Source organism: Fomitopsis serialis, assembly GCF_022376445.1.
Source record: "Fomitopsis serialis strain Sig1Antser10 chromosome Unknown B0H18scaffold_38, whole genome shotgun sequence".
Taxonomy (NCBI): Eukaryota; Fungi; Basidiomycota; class Agaricomycetes; order Polyporales; family Fomitopsidaceae; genus Fomitopsis; species Fomitopsis serialis.
Genome location: NW_025954998.1, coordinates 167932 through 187742, shown reverse-complemented (window position 1 = coordinate 187742; position 19811 = coordinate 167932). Strand labels below are relative to the sequence as shown.

General features: G+C 57.8%; 7 protein-coding genes across 7 annotated transcripts; 4 read left to right on the top strand and 3 right to left on the bottom strand.

The window, feature by feature from the left end:
• Positions 1–614: 614 nt before the first annotated feature.
• On the top strand, positions 615–5084 carry B0H18DRAFT_1010688 (uncharacterized protein). Its single transcript, XM_048028938.1, has 15 exons — positions 615–796; positions 823–1156; positions 1214–1275; positions 1329–1658; positions 1711–1930; positions 1988–2227; positions 2283–2350; positions 2407–2539; positions 2590–2630; positions 2687–2788; positions 2844–3003; positions 3059–3341; positions 3395–3604; positions 3661–3758; positions 3908–5084. The coding sequence occupies exons 1-15, from the start codon at positions 707–709 to the stop codon at positions 4873–4875; spliced, it is 3339 nt and encodes a 1112-aa protein (XP_047892814.1). The 5' UTR covers positions 615–706; the 3' UTR covers positions 4876–5084.
• A 189-nt stretch (positions 5085–5273) lies between these two features.
• Positions 5274–6802, top strand: B0H18DRAFT_1010681 (uncharacterized protein). Its single transcript, XM_048028937.1, has 8 exons — positions 5274–5415; positions 5500–5539; positions 5640–5669; positions 5773–5947; positions 6006–6038; positions 6095–6154; positions 6235–6343; positions 6402–6802. The coding sequence occupies exons 1-7, from the start codon at positions 5393–5395 to the stop codon at positions 6327–6329; spliced, it is 456 nt and encodes a 151-aa protein (XP_047892813.1). The 5' UTR covers positions 5274–5392; the 3' UTR covers positions 6330–6343; positions 6402–6802.
• Positions 6803–6941: 139 nt separating this feature from the next.
• Positions 6942–10434, bottom strand: B0H18DRAFT_909020 (MCM-domain-containing protein). Its single transcript, XM_048041530.1, has 10 exons — positions 10392–10434; positions 10098–10336; positions 9737–10046; positions 9512–9683; positions 9031–9458; positions 8845–8979; positions 7911–8792; positions 7552–7860; positions 7342–7497; positions 6942–7289 (listed from the first exon to the last, which is right to left on the bottom strand). Exons 1-10 carry the CDS (start codon positions 10392–10394, stop codon positions 7173–7175), a joined length of 2751 nt encoding a protein of 916 aa, XP_047892812.1. The 5' UTR covers positions 10395–10434; the 3' UTR covers positions 6942–7172.
• Positions 10435–12317: 1883 nt separating this feature from the next.
• On the bottom strand, positions 12318–12975 carry B0H18DRAFT_1119687 (uncharacterized protein; the record flags this gene model as incomplete). Its single annotated transcript, XM_048033973.1, has 2 exons — positions 12318–12656; positions 12727–12975. 2 exons carry the CDS (start codon positions 12973–12975, stop codon positions 12318–12320), a joined length of 588 nt encoding a protein of 195 aa, XP_047892811.1.
• A 1337-nt stretch (positions 12976–14312) lies between these two features.
• B0H18DRAFT_877524 (uncharacterized protein) lies at positions 14313–14825 on the bottom strand (the record flags this gene model as incomplete). Its single annotated transcript, XM_048040564.1, has 1 exon — positions 14313–14825. The coding sequence occupies one exon, from the start codon at positions 14823–14825 to the stop codon at positions 14313–14315; it is 513 nt and encodes a 170-aa protein (XP_047892810.1).
• Positions 14826–15327: 502 nt separating this feature from the next.
• On the top strand, positions 15328–16197 carry B0H18DRAFT_1211650 (uncharacterized protein; the record flags this gene model as incomplete). Its single annotated transcript, XM_048036422.1, has 1 exon — positions 15328–16197. One exon carries the CDS (start codon positions 15328–15330, stop codon positions 16000–16002), a length of 675 nt encoding a protein of 224 aa, XP_047892809.1. The 3' UTR covers positions 16003–16197.
• A 1471-nt stretch (positions 16198–17668) lies between these two features.
• Positions 17669–19776, top strand: B0H18DRAFT_1010658 (uncharacterized protein). The gene is made up of 2 exons (XM_048028936.1): positions 17669–18009; positions 18061–19776. Exons 1-2 carry the CDS (start codon positions 17758–17760, stop codon positions 19447–19449), a joined length of 1641 nt encoding a protein of 546 aa, XP_047892808.1. The 5' UTR covers positions 17669–17757; the 3' UTR covers positions 19450–19776.
• The last annotated feature ends 35 nt before the right edge of the window (positions 19777–19811 follow it).

Here is a 19811-nt window from a genome sequence, read left to right as displayed (position 1 = left end):
CTATGCCATTTCCGAGGGCCTGAGCAATGGAGGGTACCACGCCTGTTCTGCGTTTCTAGCTGCTCGCAGCAAATGATCACGCGGTCCCGGGGTCGAAGGTGGTACTTACAATTGAGAAGAGGATCCGTCGTCCGGAGGCACTCCGAGTGCCGACATGGGCGTGGTGAACTTGCTCGGGCTGAGTCTGCATACGGTGCCTCCACGACACCTCGCCATCCTGGCTGCTGGCTGCTGTGCGGCCGGTTGCCTTGTTTTTTCGGCCAGAATACGTTGAGAGCAATATTGCTTGGCATTGGCGCGGGGACGAGGACGCGGTTGTGGCGGCGCTTGGGCACGCGTTTGGGGCGTGTTGGATGACATCAGCCGCATCTGGCGGTCGCCTGCCGCTAAAACCTGCGCTGCGCGGGCCCGTAGCTGCACGCCGCCGAGTGCATCGTTCTTCTTGATACCGACCATCGTGTCGCCGTCGTCGCCGCCGTCGTCGAGGCCGCCTGCAAGTCGTCGCTGCGTGCGCCAGGACCGACTCGCTTAGATCGCAAGGTTTGATTGCCCTCGCTTGCGTGCCGGCACAAGTGTTGAATTTTCTCTCCGCGCCGATCGTCCAGCCCGCAAACGGATAAGAGCAGAGCCACAGTCGCCCGCGCACGACATCCTCACTACCCTCACGACCACCCCGACGTCGAGCCTATCGACGGCGGCGGCAACGATGAACATCGCTACCACCGCGGCGCCCGAGCCGCTCCTTGCCCTGCGCATAGTCTCGCCTGCTCTCGTGCTCTTGTCTGCCCTGTCCATCGTCTTCATTCCCCACCGTCTCCGCAGTCTCCGTCACCCATTACCCCCGTCGTCGTCGCCAGCCGTACACCCCGCAGAGCGACCATCCTCGCTCTTCTCTCCCTCTCCGGCCTTACCTTCTTCCTTGATGGCTTGACGTTCGTCGTCTACGCCGTGCTGCGCAAAGTGTGGCCCGCATACACCGGCATTGAGGTCAATGCCGTTCTCGGTCTGATTGCATTTGCGGGACTGGCCGCCCTCGGTGCTTGGAAGGATATCCAAGGCGTCGACGTCTGGACGTTGACCAGGCTCAAGTTGAGCATCCTCGTGGCGTTTGCCTTGGATCTTGCCCAGATTGTTCTGCTGGGTTCGTCCCTGCACGGTGAGTTGGTTATCGACGGTTCTTCCCTTTCTCCAAGTTGATCATGTTCCCATGCAGGGCCCTTCTCCATTGAATCATTGCTCCACTTTGTCTTCCCCGCTTTCCGCGTCCTGGTCCTTGTGCCACTGTTCTTCGCGCTTCTCCTCCCCGCGTTTCCTATGTCCCCTTGCAGAACGGCGACCACTCGTCTCGCAGCGAGACGAGTCTGCTTCTGCCCGCAGAAGAAGGCGCAGCACCCTCTACCGGCCTCGCACCCGTCTCAGCTGAGAACGGCAAGTACGGCACCTTCCGCCCGACAGCGCGTTCGACGCTGCACGCATCGGGGCCGACTACGCGCACCCATACACCGGCGCCGTCGTCCGTTGCGGTCTCCCCGCTGAAGGGGAGGGATGTCAAGGAGGAGGTCGCCCTCGACCCGTCATGGAGCGAGATCATCGCGCGCATCCGCCGCATCTCTCCCTATCTGTGGCCGTCCAAGAGCTTCGCCCTCCAGACCCTCGCTGTACGTGCCTTGTCGTCGTCGTGGTGTATCTCCGTGCTTAATATTTGTGCAGGCATTCTGCATCGTCGTTGTACTTATCGGCCGTGTCGTGAACATCCTCGTGCCGTGGGTCTTCGCAGAGCTCGTGCACATGTTCGAGGAAGGCGCGTACACGACCAAGATATGGATCTATCTCTTCGCGTACGTTGGTCTTCGCTTCCTGCAGGCCAGCGGTGGCCTGTCGGCCCTGCGCGAGACGCTCTGGGCTCCGGTCATGCAGTACTCCGACCGAGGTATGAGTCTCAGTACCGCATCCCTTGGACGGCGCGCTGACAGGCTTGTGCTTCCAGAGATGTCCCAGCTTTCTTTCGAGCACTTGCTCAACCTCTCCTTTGCATTCCATCTCCGCCGCAAGACGGGCGAGATCCTGCGCATCCTCGACCGCGGCGCGGCGATCAACCGCGCATTCGAGCTGCTCCTCTTCAACGTGATCCCGACGTTCATCGACATCGCGATCGCGCTCGTGCTGTTCGCTGTCTGGTTTGAGTGGACGCTCACGCTGGTCGTGTTCTTAGTCATGGCTGCGTACGGTGCGTGCGGACATATGTCTATTGAGCCTCATGATCGCTGAGCATGGTTCTATAGTCTCTGCGAGTGTCATCCTCACGAGGTGGCGGACCAGGCTGCGGAGGCAGATGGTTGACCGCGATGTGGTGTGTATACATGAGTTCAATGTCAACGTCACGAGGGCACTGATGATGTTTCATAGATCACTCGTGGTATCCATACGGACTGCCTACTTAACTACGAAACTGTGAAGTACTTCTGCGGCGAGCAGCACGAGGCGGACCGCTACAGCGATGCCATCCGCGCGTACCAGAGCCTGGAGTACAAAGTCATCCGTACGTCGTGTGTGTTGCTCGAGCCTTGCCGTAGCTGACTGTGGACCTAGTCTCTTTGAACCTGCTCAATCTGGTGCAGAACTTCATCATCGTGCGTAGCCGGGCTTGTCGCGCGACGTTTCATGAGATTGACACCCTTACCTGTAGACCCTTGGCCTCCTGGTTGGTTCGATGATCGTAGCGCTGCGGGTGACAAGGGGACAGTCTAAGTCTTACGAGTTTGTGTTCTTCATCACGTACCTTGCACAGGTGAGTCAACTCTGCGTCGTTATCTGGTGAAGTAACTAACTGGGTATCTGTCCAGCTCTACGGCCCGTTGAACATGCTCGGCACGATCTACCGGTCCATCAACCAGACGCTGGTCGACACTGAGAAGCTGCTCAAGCTGCTGAACGAACCAACGGAAGTGAACGACAAGCCGGACGCACCTGACCTGATCGTCACTGACGGCGAGATCGCATTCGGTGAGCTTGTGATGACTCAGTTCCTGCACGGACGGATTGCTGACACTAGGCGCAGAGAACGTCAGCTTCTCGTACGACGGCCGCAACCAGGCGCTCAGCAACGTGTCGTTCAAGGTTCCCAAGGGCTCGTCCGTCGCGCTCGTCGGCGAGTCCGGTGGCGGGAAGTCGACCGTGCTCCGGTTGCTCTACCGGTTCTACGACCTGCATGAGGGTGACGGACGCATCTTGATCGACGGCCAGGATATCCGAGACGTGACCCAGCTGAGCTTGCGCAAGGCGATTGGGGTTGTCCCCCAGGATAGTGTTTTGTTCAACGCGAGCATTGCCTACAACATCGGGTATGGGCTTTCTGTCTTTCCACTTTTGGGTGCGGGGGCTGACGATGGAGTAGGTATGGCAGGTTCGGTGCCACTTCTGAGGATATCGAGGCTGCGGCGAAGGCCGCGCAGATGCACGAGCGGATCCTGAGTTTCCCGGACGGGTACGACACCCGGGTGGGCGAGCGCGGTGTGAGGTTGAGCGGGGGGGAGAAGCAGCGTGTGGCGATCGCGCGGACGCTCCTTAAAAACCCGCCCATTCTTCTGCTCGACGAGGCTACGAGGTGAGAGTGGCTCCGCTGCTGTGGGAGAGCCCGTCTCACGCACGTTGCTGGTACAGTGCGCTGGATACGGCAACGGAAAAGGACATCCAGAAGGCGCTGCAGCACCTCGCGGAGGGACGGTCGTCATTGGCGATCGCACACAGGCTTTCGGTGCGTGTTTTGGAGGATGGGAAGCTTTTTGTGGACTGACGACATTGCGCACAATCGCAGACCATCGCGACCGCTGACGTGTGAGTCTACTCATCTGTTATGATTTCGAGATGGTGGACTGATCGAACCGCTTCAGGATCCTTGTCCTGAAAGATGGACAGATCGTGGAACAGGGAAACCACAGCGAACTGCTCGCGCTGAACGGCGAATTTGCAAAGATGTGGGCGGCGCAGGTTCAGGGTGCCGAAGACGTGCCGTCTGCTGCTTCGCTCAAGAAGGAGGGTGCGAGTGGATATTCGGTCGAGGACTCTACGACGAAGGAGGGCACGGAGCCTGCGGTCGAGCACTTCGTGGACTCGCCTGGTGCGGTGGACGCCGAGCTAGCGCAGATCGACGCCGAGGGTGGGCACGAGGCTGCCGAGGGTATATCTGGGGATGATGTCGCGGATACTCCGGCGGTAGAGCCAGGTGCGGAAGCGACCGAGACCCCATCGGGTGCCGCGCCGGACGAGGCTGGAGCGGAGGTCTCCGCGCCCAGTGCCGCTGAGCATTCGCAAGAGGCTACCGCTGCCTCGGTGGGCGAGGATGATCAGGCTCCTGTGGCCTTCCCGTCTGACGCAGCGGATGGAGCGCGCCCCTCAGCTGACGGCGCGGCGCCCGTGGCCTTCCCGGGTTCCGGGGCGTCTGCACCAGTCGCGTTCCCGGGGGGCGACGATGGCGCGTCCCAAAAGGCGATGTCGATTCCTGAGCGTGCGCAGACGCCACAGCACACGCAGGGCGTGACCTTCCAGGACGCGCAGTCGCTGCCCCACTCTGGGGCCGCGAGCCCGGATCCCGACGGGAAGCGCAGAAGGACGCTGTCGACGCAGGGCATCCAGCGGTTCGCACGGAGGCTGTCGACGCGCGGGGACTCTGTCTCGAGCACGCCTGGCAAGACTGGCGGGTTCATGGCGGCGCTGCGGCGCGAGGGCACGACTGGGTCCAAGGACGACGGCAGCTCGAAGGACGCGCGGGAGAGCCCTGCGGCGAGCGTGTCGAGCGACATCGGGCAGACGAAGAAGCTGAGCAAGAAGCTGGACAAGAAGAAAGATAAGAGAAAGAGTGTGAGTGGGGGCGTTTGAGTTTGGGTTCGTCCCTCAGAGTTTCGTGGATTTCCCCTGCATGCATACGATTTTTCACGACTGTCACGATACTGTAGTAATACTGTTTCTTCCTGTCATTATCTCGTTGTCGTGCGCATCCCGCATCTATGATCCATCGTCTGCGGTATAATTGTGTCTGATATGTAGTTGGACGTCGACGTCAGCGTCAGCTGGTGGCGTCGGCTTATCGGTGTGGGAGGGCGGTGTTGCGATTGCCATCTGTGCGCGGTCGCTCAAGGCACCACCTGCCATAACGGGCCGGGGGCGCCAAGGGCGCGGGCCTAGAGTCACGCGAAGGGCCGGAAGTTTTGGGTTCGGCACCGGAGTTTGAAACGCGCAGGGCGTATATAAGGCCAGGGAGGAGGCCCCCTCTCCCTCATCACGGCTCTCCCCCAGCTCTCACCTGTCTGCTGTCCTGTGTCCGGGTTTCGGTTTCGTGCGATCTTGTGTCAAGGGTTCAACGGGTCCTCCATCTGTATTATAACAGAATCGCATCATGTCTGCAAAAGTTTACGTTGGGTCAGTTTCGTTGTGTCGTGCCTCGTGCGCCGCGCTCCTCCCGAGGAGTGCGCGACTGATGTGTTTGTCCCCGTGTTATTGTAGCAACTTGAGCTGGAATACCACCGATGATTCGCTCCGTCAAGTCAGTGTGATTTTGTGTCTGCGCGGCGTCCTTGTGGCGTCGCGCTCTGTTCCTGCATGGTGTCTGATATCCTCGTGTTGCGCGATCTTGCGTTTCTTAGGCCTTCTCCGCGTTTGGAAACATCCTTGATGTACGCGATCACCTATCTCCCATCGGAGATCTATCGCTGCGCATCCTCGCAAGCCGGTAGATATCTTGCATCATTGAGCTGACCACCGCCTTCCCGTGCACAGTCCATCGTGATGCGCGACCGCGACACCGGTCGCTCGCGCGGCTTCGGCTTCGTCACCTACTCCTCCAACATTGAGGCCCAGTCTGCTATCAGCAACCTCAACGAGCAGGAGCTCGATGGCAGGCGCATCAAGGTCAACCTTGCTAACGCCCGCGGCAGCGGCGGCGGCGGCGGAGGTATGGCCTTTTTACACGATCTATCCGATCGTTGACATTGACAATGCAACCCATTCAGGCTTCGGTGGTGGTGGCCAGGGTGGAGGTTATGGTACGTGGGCTTGAGGTTCTCTGCTTACATGTTGTGCCTTAACGATTCGTTTGGAGAAGGCGGCGGTGGCTACCAAGGCGGAGGCGGCGGCTACCAAGGAGGCTATGGTGGCCAGGGTGCGTACGGAGGCTATGATCAAGGTTGCGGCGCCCGTGGTCGTAATTCACGTCATGCATTGCTGACGATGTCTGTACAGGTGGCGCGAGCAGCGGCGGCTATGGCTACCAAGGCCAGGCTGCTGGTGGCGGCGGAGGCGGCTACGGCGGCGGAGGCTACGGCGGCTCGTACTAAACGCATCGTGTCTAGTATGTTGAATCATTCCGTGTTGGTGGTTAGATGTCTCATGGTTTTGTTCCATGTTAGGTGCTGCCCAGCTCGGTCCGCGCATGTCTCTCGCGTCTTGTATCTTTCGTCGGTGACCCTCTGCTTCTCGCGCGGCGTGTATCATTTGTACTGTTCTTGCCCGACCCACTCATCCACCGCATCTCCCGTCCCTCTCACATTGTGTGGTAGCAGTCGTCGTTTTCGTCCTGGCTCGTCTCGTCCCTGATTCGCGGTCTCGGTCCTCACAATCCGGCTGTACTTGTACGATTCTCCTCCCCCCACGGGCGTTCTCTCAGTATACGTATCGCTACCATCCCTCGTCGTCAATGTCCCCCGTCCCGTCCCGAACGCTATGATTCCCTCGTGAAGTGGGTGGGTGTGTCATCTTTACTGCTTTACTCGTGTATCACAAGTCGCCAAACACGTCTTCTGCGTCACTATTTCCCGTTGTGTGATGTTGCTTCGTGAAGGTGAAGCTTGATGAGGGCAACTTCGTCCGACATGGTCGTCAGTGTTCATTATATTCTCTCTGCACCTGTTGCTTGCATGCTTGAAATGTGTCGCTATGACAAACGGGTTGCAACCTTCACTGGACGTGAGTTCGTGTATCGCAGAGTGCACTACCTGGTACCAACTAAGGACATTGAGAGCCGAGAACTGCTCGCGCACAACATGCTTTCGAATTCAAAATACACTGGCATGATATTGCCCATATGCTGGTACAACAGATATAACAAGCACACAGGACAACATTCGTATAAGCAAGTGTGAAGGAAAAATGACTACAGCGGGTACTGCCTGAGGGCATGTTCACGCCCCGTGCGTGAAGCTTTTCTCGATCGCGTCGTCTTTCAGCTTGTAACCATTTGCTGTAAATAGGCGGGAACGCAGGAAGGGCGTGGTGTCGAAGATGTCGTGCTCCTTGGCCTGCGCCGGCTCGTCAGGAACAGCATACCACATCAGGGAACGGCACACGTACACGCTCGTCCAGCTCGGACGTCTTGATGGAGATGATTTCTGGCAGCTGATGGCGCTGCAGCTGGTAGAATCGCGCCTTCTCCTTCACGATCTGGCCAAGCAGGAAGGCGAGCAGCTCCTCGTGGTCACGCGCCTGCGTCAAATACTTGCGGAAGCCCTAGAGACAACAGTCAGCACGGAGCCGGAGCACGGCCGGGACATTGCCTCGCACCCGCTCGAGCGTTCTCTTGATGGACATCTTCTGCGCGTTCACGAAGCTGCCCACGGTCACGGAGATGGCGAGGTCGATGTCGTCCGCCCGTACGTACTCGCGCAGCGCCATCTTCGCGCTCGCCTCCGCCATCCGAATCATGCTCTCCAGGTGCCGCACTGTGATCGGGAACGAGCCCGTGGCCAGCGACTCGCGCCTGAGGTCGGAGAAGAGACGCGACAGCTTTTCCTGGTCGAGGTCATACAGCTTCGGCCGGATCTTCTCGCGAGCGTACATGATGTATTTCCGCAGGAGGTCCTGGGAGATGACCTGAAGCAGGAATGAGATCCATCCGCGAAGCAGCACCTAAGAATACGCACGTCTGCATCTAGAGTCGTGCCGACCTCTATCTCGTCCTTCTCCGCATCGAACTTCGGGTGGCTTCGCAGATGGCTGCCCACCACGAAGCGAGCCAGGAGCTCGTCCTGCACTGGATCGACCGTGTCCTTCACCACGCAGAGGACGTCGAACCGAGACAAGATCGGCTCCGTCAGCTCGACGTTCTGCTGGAACGGTATCGTCGGATTGTACCGGCCGCGAATCGGGTTGGCCGCCGCGATGATCGCGCACCGCGCCTGCAGCGTCGTCACGATGCCCGCCTTCGAGATGGAGATGCTCTGCTGCTCCATCGCCTCGTGGATCGACGTCCGGTCCGCGTCGTTCATCTTGTCGAACTCGTCGATCAGACACGTCCCCTTGTCCGCGAGCACCAGCGCGCCGCCCTCGAGCGTCCACTCGCGCGTCACCGGGTCCTTGCGCACGCTCGCCGTCAGACCCACCGCAGACGCGCCCTGGCCCGTCGCGAACACGGACCGGTGTGCCGTCTTCTCGACGTACTTCAGGAACTGCGACTTCGCCGTACCGGGGTCGCCCAGCAGCAGCACGTTGATGTCTCCTCGGATGCGGTGCTTACGGTTGATGTCCTTCGGCACGCCCCCGAACAGCGACAGCGCGAGCGCCGTTTTGATGTCTTCGTGCCCATAGATTGAGGGCGCTATGGACTTGACAATCCGCTTGCGGATGCGGTCGTCCTTTGCGAGCATACGAATCTCCTTCTCGTCCTCCTCCGTCAGGCGGAACGCGGCGAATTGGTCTTCTTTCTTGTTGACGTGGTTAGCCTCGAGGACCGTCGAGAAGACTGGGAAGCCGTTTTTCGAGTTAAGGGATGCGTCAAAGTTGTTGCGGTAGATACCTGTCACCTCCTGCGTGGCCATCAGCCCGCGATACAAATTGCAGGTCATCCATATAACTCACTATTTCTTCGCCGGGTTTTGCCATGTCGATCAAATCCCAAAGGAGGATCACCTCACGATGTCTTGGCAGCCGACCAGGAGGAACGGATCCCGGTGACTCCTGCAGAGTCATCTTTTGGTAGTTCCGGTACACGGTCTATACAAATACTCAGCGAAGCTGCGTAGTGCCACATAATATGACACTTACTTGTTCCGAATTAACTGAGAATGGACCTCTGCCCTCGCAGTTCGGGCAGTAACTGATCTTCACCTCCTTCGTCGCGTCCTGATAGAACGGACCCAGCACCGCACCGCATTTCCTGCAGTCAAACTTGACATACTTCAACTGAGGAAAGACGCCCGTCCGCCTCGTCACTACGCCCGTCACGCGCACGAGCGTGTTGAGGTTGGACCGACGCAGATCTCTCAGAGACGAGCTGAGTGGTAGATCCGTGATGCGTACGTGCACCTCGGAGTGGATCCGCTCGTAAGACGGGTAGTACACGAGGATGGCGTTCAACGCTACTTCATCGAAGATGGCAAGCATCGGGCTTGGTGAATTGGTTAGGAAGTACGCAAGGATTGGCTTCGAGAACGCGAGATGCAGATACGAGACTTCGAGAGACTCCGAGTTGTCTGAATGTGGACATGTCAGCCTAGTGGTAGGAAGGGTGCAGAGACGGGCTCACTTTCTCCTAGGTTGCGAATACGCTGACCGTACACAGATGCGCCATGCTCGTCCACATAAGTCATCAGGAACTGGCGGAAATGTCGAATGATAGAGCGGCGCACGCGCTCATTCGCGATCCATTCAACGATCGATTTTGCTTTGATATCGCTCAGCTGTTCAAGTGGGATTTCCTGCAGAGCCTGTGAGCAACGTTTGCCCGCCAGCAGGAGAATGCATAACCCACATCCTCCACACCCTCCATATCATCCATCTCTACCCGCTCATCGTACTGCCGCCGTGTGCGCCTCTTCGTGCCCGCGAGCAGTCCGTGGCCGTCCACGTCGTCCATATCATCGTCGCTTTGTAAGAAATTTGGCATATGACTCCGTCGCGCGGCACGTTGGCCTCTTCGGCCACCCTGTTCGCGGCGGTCTCTGGCAGCCATCTGCGCCTCGGCCGCGCGCCTCTGCGCGATACTCATCTCATCGAGGTCCTCCTCGTCGTCCAAGCCAGTGTCCGAATAGCGATCCAAAGCATCGTTGCCCGCATAATCACTGGATGCCGGGTTTAGCGCATAGGCGTCAAATCGGACATTTACGACTCACTTATTAAGCTGCTCCCCAAAGAGGTCCTCGCCGTCCTCGTCTTCCGCGTCGTCGTCCACATCTCTGACGGCGTCACGCTCGTCAACGCTCTCATCGGTGTCAGAAAAGGGTGGAGGAGGCGATGAAGGCGGCAGAGACGATTCAGAGTCGCGTCGCGCGTGCGAGGGACGCGCTGCGGCTGGGGGCGATGAGCCAGGCGGAGGGGTCACTGAGCGACGTCGTTTGCCACCGCGGGGAGTCTACGACCTCCACTCAGTTTCGGCTCGTCAATCGTGTCTTAAGAGAAAGGCATACCATACTGCTAAGTAGATCGCGTAGATTAGTTGGTAAGACTGAGGGACAAGGGAGAGGAGGAAGGACGCGCGCGAAGTTCTCGCGACGCGACACGCTCATTAAGCGGAGCTCGAAATCGCCACACTCGCGTCGCGTCTCGAGCGCGCGGCCGCTCACACCCACGACGACGCGCTCGGGCTCATGCACTCATGCACCTGTCTTGAATTCTGTCTGAACTTGCACTACGCGCTGCGAACAACGAATCGAGGGCTGATTGCTTTGGTAATGTTGCTAGGGTGAGTGATTGTGCTCTCCGCTACTAGCGAACGACCAGCTTACTACTTATGCTGCCATGTCTTCCGGGGGACTACATATGTTTTGGTCGACGTCTAGCACATCGCTCCTGCTACTCGACTGTTTCGTTGTACGGTCTCTTCACCGATGCTAGTGTAATAAATCCATCGAGTCTCAAGCCTGAGGCGGTCGCCGGTGTCTGCTCATGCCTCACGGCACGTACCTATGCGATACATTTCAGCCCATGACGATGCCCGTACCATGGATTCTACACTTCGCAGCTGTCATGTACTACCGTTATGATGAACTCTTATCGCATATATCCCCTTGACCTGCCCCGTCACATCGGTATAACAGCAAGCCTTATACATGGTACCTCAGTCATGCGACTGCGTCGCGCCTCTACGCTCGACCGTCATCAGACAGCCTAAGGTCACTGAGATTCAGGATGCTTTCGTATCGTTGCTAATGATATGACAGATACATTTGGACAAAGAGTCATCTGTACGACGGATACTGGATCACTGTTCGTCTGTGCGTGAACCATGAGCACAATTCTCGTCTAAGAATGCAGCTACGTACTAGATCTCAGTGTCACAGTCTGTCCGCACTGCTCCGTGCGCCTTCTATGTCCTTTTGACGCTGACGCTCTTTACGCAATTGTCTCTTGTCATTGTATTGACGAGGGTTGTGTGGAAATCGAACACAATCGTTTTGATTGTCGACGCGAAGATTGGGAAACATCTGGATGATGTAACGGGCGTAGCATGCCATGCATGCCACTTCTATGCACTCCAGAAGAAGGGTACGGAGGTGACTGTGAGGCTGAGGGACAGGGAGGTCCGAATGGTCGACATCTGGATCGCGGATAATGGGGAGCATAAGTTGCTCCAAGTCCGGACAATTCGTTGCGAAGTGCCGGAGGTATGCGACGAGAGCAAGGGCAGAGCCACATGTCGCCCCAATGAATTCCCGCTGATTAGGAATGTGGTCAGCTTTGGCCAGCTTTGACTCATCACCAAAGCGTCGTCGTCGTACCAAACAAGAGAGGTATCCCTCGTATGCACGGTGAGTTCTTGCAGGTCATGAAGGCCCAGGACAGGTTGGATCAGCGGCATGAGATGCCACGGAGGTTCTTGGAAATCAGGCCTTGGCAGGCCTGAAATGCAGACACGGAGGATACGCAGTGTCGACGACCAAGAGCTCCAAGGCAGCTGGTCTACCCTTGCAGAATTACACCAGTGCAGGGACAGCTTGCAGAGCCGCGGGATTGAAACGACCTTGAAGAGGCTGACAAGCGCATCCATGTGAACGACGGTCAACTCCAACGTCTCCAGCGCAGCGAGCGCTCGTTTCGGTTCAACTGAGTCGACGTCAATGTGTGATAGGCAGAGACGTAGGCTGGCGAGCCGTGGCAGGTTTGAAAGGGTGTGGATGAAGCGGTGGCTAAATGTCGACGTCCGCCCGGGTACATCGAGCCGACGGAGATTCATGTACCTCGAGAGAGCTGACAACGCACAGTTGGGCGCATCGGGTGCCAGTGGTACATGAGACTGTCCATCATACTTATTGTGAAGCACAAGGGTATGCAGTTCGAGAGCTAGGAGTGATATCCCAGTGACGATGCTCTCTAGACTGCGATTGGGTCCCTGACTAGAAGAGCTGGAGTGCAGCACCAAATGCTGGGTAGATGGACCGATCAGGAATAGTGGCGACGGATAGTTCGGTATGGTAATGTCCCTGGGAGGCCAGACCAAATGGCCAAAGATGCCGGTGGACACCCACGACAGCCTGTGCATGTGAGGTAAAAAAAGGCTTGCCTCCGTTGGACAATAAGATGGCTTGCTGCAGGACATGCTCAATGAGCTCCCCGCGGTATGGCTCTGGTTCACAATCAGGTCGAATGTTGTCGTGCTGGTCTATGACCTGAACGTAGCGAGCATAGTGGTGAAAGCGCTCCCACTCCTCGGCGACGACGGCTCGTCCCAAGACCTAAGCAGTTTCCAGATGTCAGCATTGGACCCGGAGACGCATTATTTCGGCCCAAGATCCGAACACTCACGAACTCTGTGTAATGCTCATGCCTCACCACGTCGACGCAGGAGAGCAAACGCAATAGCGGCCCAGCTCCTGGGAGCATCCTCCACAGCACGCGTAGCGCGGGATCGACGAAGGCCGTGCATACACGGGCTAAGCGCGCCAGATCTGCGCGACGCTTCCCTCTGAAGCGTCTATTGTAACGCTCCACGGACAGCTGCTCGGAGATCGCGCACAGTATGTCGGTCGTCTGGAGGGCAGTTGCGACAGACATGGGGGAGGCGGCCTCTGCACGGCGGGGTAATCGATGCGTTGGCCCATGAGAGCGAGGCAGGCGCGTGCTGTAGAAGGCCCACGGATGTCAGTGCGAGGAAGACTCAGAGCGGAGCCCATGGGCGGCAGGCGAAATCGCCTGCGTGTGTCTATCGAATCCGAAGTCATGCGTGATAGAACTCTATCGATTCGGGAGCAGAAAGTAAGCTGCATGGCCCGGAGTGTATGGCGCTGGACATACCTAAGCGCTGCGGCGGACTGCGTGTAACTTAAGACAGTTGTTTGCGTCGTCGTCTTGAGCAGGCCGCGGTGCACTAATAGGTGGACCACCATTGCGGGGCCGGCTATGTAGTATCAAATGGTCAGCAGAGCGATCAGCATCGCAGCAGATGGAATCGGTCTAACAGTGGATGAACGCAGACACATGAAATAGTTAGTAAATACACGAGAAACCCCGGGCCTATCCCAGGAGCAGATCACACATTCGGTGAGTGTAAAAGCCCGTAGACGTCTACCGAATGCGACTCAGAAGAGTAGGCTTGTAGCTCGGAATAGACACACCTGAGCGCTGCGGCAGACTGCGTGCAACTTCAAGCTCGTGCAAGACGGCTGTCCGCATGTCAGACAAGAATATCCGGAGCGCGCGGAGGTTGAAAGAATTACCTACCCTGCCCAGGGAGACTAGTTCGCCGCTAGTCTCCGTTGCTGACCAGAAGGAGTTACTCTCGTAGTCCGCCGCATCGTTGTCTAGAGCAGACCGTTCTCAGACGCCGTTGCAAATCGAGATATGTTATGCCGGCAAGACACCGAATGGTCAGCATCGCTGCAGATGGTATTAATCGAAAAGTGGATGAAGGCAGACACATATGTAGATTAGCGCGAGACCTCCTTCCTCCTCCTCCTCGGGATTCGATCATTGCGCGTCGGACAAGTCGAAAGATTGCGCGGATCGTGTAGTTCTGTTCAAGTCTCATGTCACGCAGCCCGAATAACCTCCAGTGACAACGTTTATGCCGTACAAGTATACATGGTACATACCAAACAAATGAAGCGCATGACAACCCTCGCGTACTCTCGCGTAACGGTATTCAATCCTGTAGACTCCTACAGAGCACATCAGAGCGAAAAATATCAGTCCAGAGCATGCGTACAAGGTGCCAGTGCCAGTACATGGCTACACACCGCAATCAGGCAGAAAAACTTCGACCTGTCACATCAACGTCCTCGTCCCGAAAGTCTAGATCGTGGAGGGCACAGCACCTCGCCCTGCGGCAAATTGGAAACGGCAACGAAATGCTGAGAAATCATTTCGCTTGATGCAGTGACGCCCACGATTCGTCACTCTGCCTTGGAAGCAGCGTCTCGCCCTTGGCCAGTATCTCCGGAGGGCAGCCCGACACCAGCGAGGAAAGACATGCGCATGGATGCGCCGGCGTAGACGAACCCGACACTGCCCCACTCCATCGCGGACCACCGCGGAAAGTCCACGAACACGGCGAGGAAGCCCTTCTCGTGCGCGAGCGGGACCATCGTCGCGAGGTGGCCAAAGTCGGCGATGAGCAGCCCGAGGAGGAGGCGGCGCCAGACGCGGCGGTCGGAGGTGCTGGAGAGGACGAGGTGCTCGTTGAGGGCAAAGAGGAGGTAGAGATTGGCGAGCTGGAGGAGGGAGACGAGGGTGGGCGTAGGCGGAGAGGTTGAGGCGGTGGCGAGGGACGTGGGAGCGGGCGCGAGATAGGCGAGGTAGTCGGCTGGCTGAACCGCGGCGAAGTAGGCGCCAAGGAGCGCAGAGACGGGCTCGACGTAGAGGAAGAAGAGGCGGTACACGAGCGGGATGTACGGCGCACGGGCCATCGGTGTCGTCGGACGCTGCGTCGGGCGTGGGCGGCAGGACGGGGAGGATGGGCGTCTGTGGAGAGTACGGGGCGTGCCAGGAAAGGCAGGCAAGGAGCCATAAGGGGCAGGTAGCGTGCGTTAATGAAAACGCGATCGCTGTTGCGACCGCCATCGCCGCCACGATCAATCGAAGACAAATTGACGGCCGCGTGTGGGGGAGGCGCCGGCGCAAAGGGGAAAGGCTGGCGGAAGCGTTGGCCCCCGTCGGCGACGCCCATCACGGCTAGCCGCCGTCGCCTGCCTTCGCACGTCACTCTGCAACGCACGTAGCCGCACCGTGATATGCACGCGCATATTTAGGCAACGTTCCAGGGCTGCACGACGGCAGCCATCTCTGTCTCCTGTCTGTCTCCGGCCGGCCGTCGTCCCTCTTTTATATGTTGTTCTGACACTCTCCCAGCGCGCTGTCTCAGGTCGGCTCCACCTCCCGTCCTGCCCTCATCCTCCTGCCACCCAGGCCATGCTCGCCCAACGCTCCTTTCGCCCCCTTCCGCCCTCGCCGGCCCAGTCCAGCCCGCCGTCTCCGCGAGACCTTCTTCCTCTTTCCGCCAGTCGCGCGACTCCCCCGCGTCCTTTGCCCTCGCCCGCGACACTCACCCGATCCCGTTCCTCCGCCAGCCTCACCAGATGCCGCCCGCTCCCCGTCCCTCCCGGCGAAGTTGATGCCCTCGCGCCTCTGCGCAGGCTCCCCATCCCCTTCCTCGAAGACGCGTCTGGCGCCCGCTCTCCACCGCGGCCAACAATCGACCCCTTCGCGAGCCCACCAAAGCCTGGTGTGCGTCCGCTGCCCACGCCCGTCAGCCCCAGCTCGGACTCGGCGTCCAGTCCTCCCTTCGCCCCGACGTCTTGGCGCCAAGCCTCCGCCCACGGCCGGCAGAGCACGGGCGCGTCGCGGGCGCTGAGTCTGGACGACGTCGAGTGTTTCGGAGTGCGTCCCAAGGACGGCGACGCGCTGACCCCCGGGCACATCGCGAAGGCGAAGAGCCAGGACTTCCAGCACGACGACCGCGACCGCCTCCAGCGCCGCGTCTCCCGGAAGGCCGCCCTCGCGATCATCGCGCGGGACAAGATTGAGCAGGAGGAGGCGTGGCGCGCCCTGGTGGCGAAGAAGGGCAACCAGCACGGCAGGCTCTAGCAGGACCGACACATCGGACAGAGAGAAGGTACGTGCACGACCTGGTTTTCAACTACACGGTGAATAGAACTTTGTCACAGGGAAAGAGTCGTCCGCATCCGACGAGGGTGCTGACTTTCACCGGCAGACGTCGAGCTCCCTGCGTGATCGTACGCTAGGCTCGCGTCGTGAGCGCAACTGGGGCTCCACATCGCACTCGCGACCTTGGTCACCGCATGCACATTCTTGTCCATTATAAAGCCGCGGGCGTCAGCAGGGCGGGTGCAACCTGACACCGCAGGCCACCGGACGGCCGGACGCGCGGAGGTCGTGCGGTTCCGAGGATGAAGACAGCCCGTCTTGTACTTATCAGGTCGGCCAACGGCAGGCCGTCCTTTTTCGATCGGTGAGCCTTTACTCAGTGACCATGGCCAAGTCATCCGTACTGACGAAGGTGCCTGAATTGCAGCGCGTCGCAGACTGCTGGAGCGCGGTCCTCAGGGCCGTCCTGGAGTCAAATTATATATCACTATATATCGGAACGCAGGCAAGGCCGTTCCCGTCATGTTGTGTTGCCGATGAGCCCTGCGATGCAGGCTCCGTACGGAGTACGATTTGTCCGCGAGGACGTTCTGGATGTACGATAGCTTACTCAGGTGTTGTACACCATTCGTTTGATGTCGTCGGTGCGGATGCGCCCATTTATGTATGCAATGGTGCGCTCTGGATTCTGGGAAAATACAGCGGGACGACTGGAGCCTGTCTGGAGCTTGATATTCGTGCTCAGAACGCGGCGGTCAGCCTTGGATTTGGCTGCGCGATTCCTACACTGAGAATATATTCACATTATTTAAATATTTTAGTGGGTATGGAGCACGAACGATCGAGAACAAGGGGGAGGCACATCGGAGACTAGTTGGCGCGATGATGATGTACACGATCGATCAAGCTCAAGTACGGAGTCCCACACCTCGTGCGTAAAAGCATTTCCTCAACGGTGAAAAAACAACGAAAATACAATACACATGCACAATATGCTTCTATGTTACCACAAAACATTCGGGGTTCCAATCCCCCGATACTTAGCGGGTACCCTGGAGTCGACGTGTCGACGGCCAGATCCAGCGCCCAAAGGCGCAACGCTCCACCCAAAAAAAGAAAAAAAACCCCCGGCAATAAATAAGGCGTTGAAGGGTTCCAGGGCGCGAGTGTCGCCGACGTAGCTCTGATGTACGCATGTTCCTGTAGTAAGTCATCCTTTTCATGTTACCAAATCTTTGCAGATCCCTGAAATGAAAAAAGTTGAGTGCCACAGAGATGGTGTACATACCAACGGCTGTAGCGCGGCATAACAGTGCGCAGCACTTTTGGCTTCCGCAACCTGAACTCTACAGGGTCTTGCATAGTTTTTTGACGGTCGCTTCGCGCGAATCTTTGTTTGTTCCGACCAAAGGCACCCAAATCCGGCAGGTAGCACGGTCAGGCATGTCACGTGTGGAGCGGCTTGGGACCAACACCTACCGGATATGGCTGACTTTGGTCGGAACAAACAAAAATTCGCGCGAAGCGACCGTCAAAAAACTATGCAAGACCCTGTACGCGGGCGGTGGGATATACTTCGGGATGTCCCTGTACCAACTACGGTGTGATCACGGGCCATCCTCGCACTTCTTCGCTGTCAATGACATAGCCTATGTACATGCATGTGGGGCTTCGCCTCTTCATCCGACCACCCAACGACCACCATCGATAACCCCGCAGAGGTCGCTTCTCACCATGTCCGTTGCGACTGCACTCCAGGATTTCGATATCCTCTGCGCGATATTCGAGGAATTCGCCGTGGAGCGTCATGAACGCCGACAGAGACCAGCGCGTCGTCGCGATCTGGCGCGCTCCGCCCGTGTATGCAAGGCCTTCACCGAGCCTGCGTTGCGCGTGCTCTGGAGGGTGCTCCCCGGAGTTGAACCATTGTTGCGCCTGCTCTCCTGCGTCAGGAAAGTGGAACAGCGCGACAGAGCTGCGCAATTTGTAAGTAAATACCAGTGCTGTATCCGGATGCCTGCGCTCACTCTTAGCAAGCTTTTACAAGGCGCACTCTGTTCCAAAGAATGGCGTAAATTCCAAGATTATGCCGAGCGCATTCGGGTTATGGACCAATGGGACACACTTCTCCCTGACCGTGGAAGGTTCTATTCATGGACGCGCGCCGAGCTAAAACCAGTGCCAGTGGAGATTGAGCCCGTTCTGCAACAGTTCTTCTCATTGTCGAATGGAGGCAGACCGTTGCTGCCTTACATACAGAGGCTGTCTTGGGAGACAGCGAGTCCAAATCCAGTCTGCCCACCTCCCCTCCTCTTCATCGGCCCGTCAATCCAACGACTGTCGCTGCGCCACGACCCATCGAGCGAGGGACGAAGTCATAGTTTAGAGAGCTTCTTGACTGCGATATCGTCCCTGGTTCTCGGTTTGCACACGCTCACAGTGTACGAACAACTGCCGCACTGGGGAACAACGCTAAGCCCGGATCTCGCAAGTGCTTACGAAAGCGCTTTATTGGCCGTCTCGGGATGCGTACATCTCCGTCGGCTCAAAATTGCGGGGCGACGCATCGTTCTTAGTCGTCGCTTCCTCCATACACTCTCGTCCTTGCCGTTGCTTGAGAGCCTGCGTCTCCAGGTCGCACGCATCGATGTCAATACCGACGTCGAACAGAAGCGAGTCCTCGCTGCAATGGAGACACTGGAGTTGACTGCGCCCGGGAATGTCGTCGCCGACTTCTACAAACTCGCCTTCGTCCCTCGCATCCGCAAGCTGTCACTGACATTCGCTAATATGTACCCCGATGGTGGCAGAGCACTCATAAGTGCGTTCCCGCGCATGTACAGGGTGAGGCAACTCCCCACGACGTTATGGGCATCCACACTTCGTATCCTCCACCTCTCCTTCTGCACGGCCCGGAACCACATTCCACAGCAAGGTTTTCTTATGCCGTTTGTCCAACCCTTCCTCAACCTCCAGAACGTCGAACAGTTCACTGTCATCATGGACTCGGAAGCTCTCTCTTGGTCTGATGACGACGCGCTGACGATCAGTCAATGTTGGCCCAAATTGACTGCATTCCTGGTCAGGTTCGAGGATATGCCCAGCAATGCCTTGCTCCAGCCCTCATCGCGTGCGCTTCTGCATTTCGCGGAGCACTGCCCAGATCTAAAGCAACTTGTAATCCCTTACGTCGCCGATGCAGATGTCGATCACCTTAGCCTCCCTAATCCTCGCCCTCACCGCCATCTCGAAGTCCTCCTTCTCAACTGGGTGCATGTGAAGTGCAAGGGATGCTTCGCTCGCTACCTCGTCAGGTTATTCCCCCATCTTCGTGTCGATGGGCGCGCCAAAGACTGCGTCCGCTTCCCATTTCACAAGGATTATGATCATGAGCTCTGGAGACTTTTGCGCAAACAACGGGAATAGTAGGAAAGCGGTAAGATATACGGACGAGCTTGGAGTCACGGGGGTGGGTGCATCGTCGTGCGCGCTGTTTTCTTGACTCATCATCGAGAACATTGTATTGAACTGCGATATGGACCATAGCATAACACCGGGGAAGCTGTCGAGATTTAGTCCGAGTCGTGTTTGCGATTGTACTTGGGCTTGTCGTTGTCGTTGAGTACTGAGTGCTTGTAGTGCCTTTGAAGCGAGATCGTAGTTATCGGGAATGGCGAATGAGATACATACATGTACACTACGTTATGCATGATTTGACGGCGTCGCGATGTATAGTCACGGTGTCCGCGGCGGCCTTGTTAGAGACGCGAGAAAGGAGTGCCAGACGA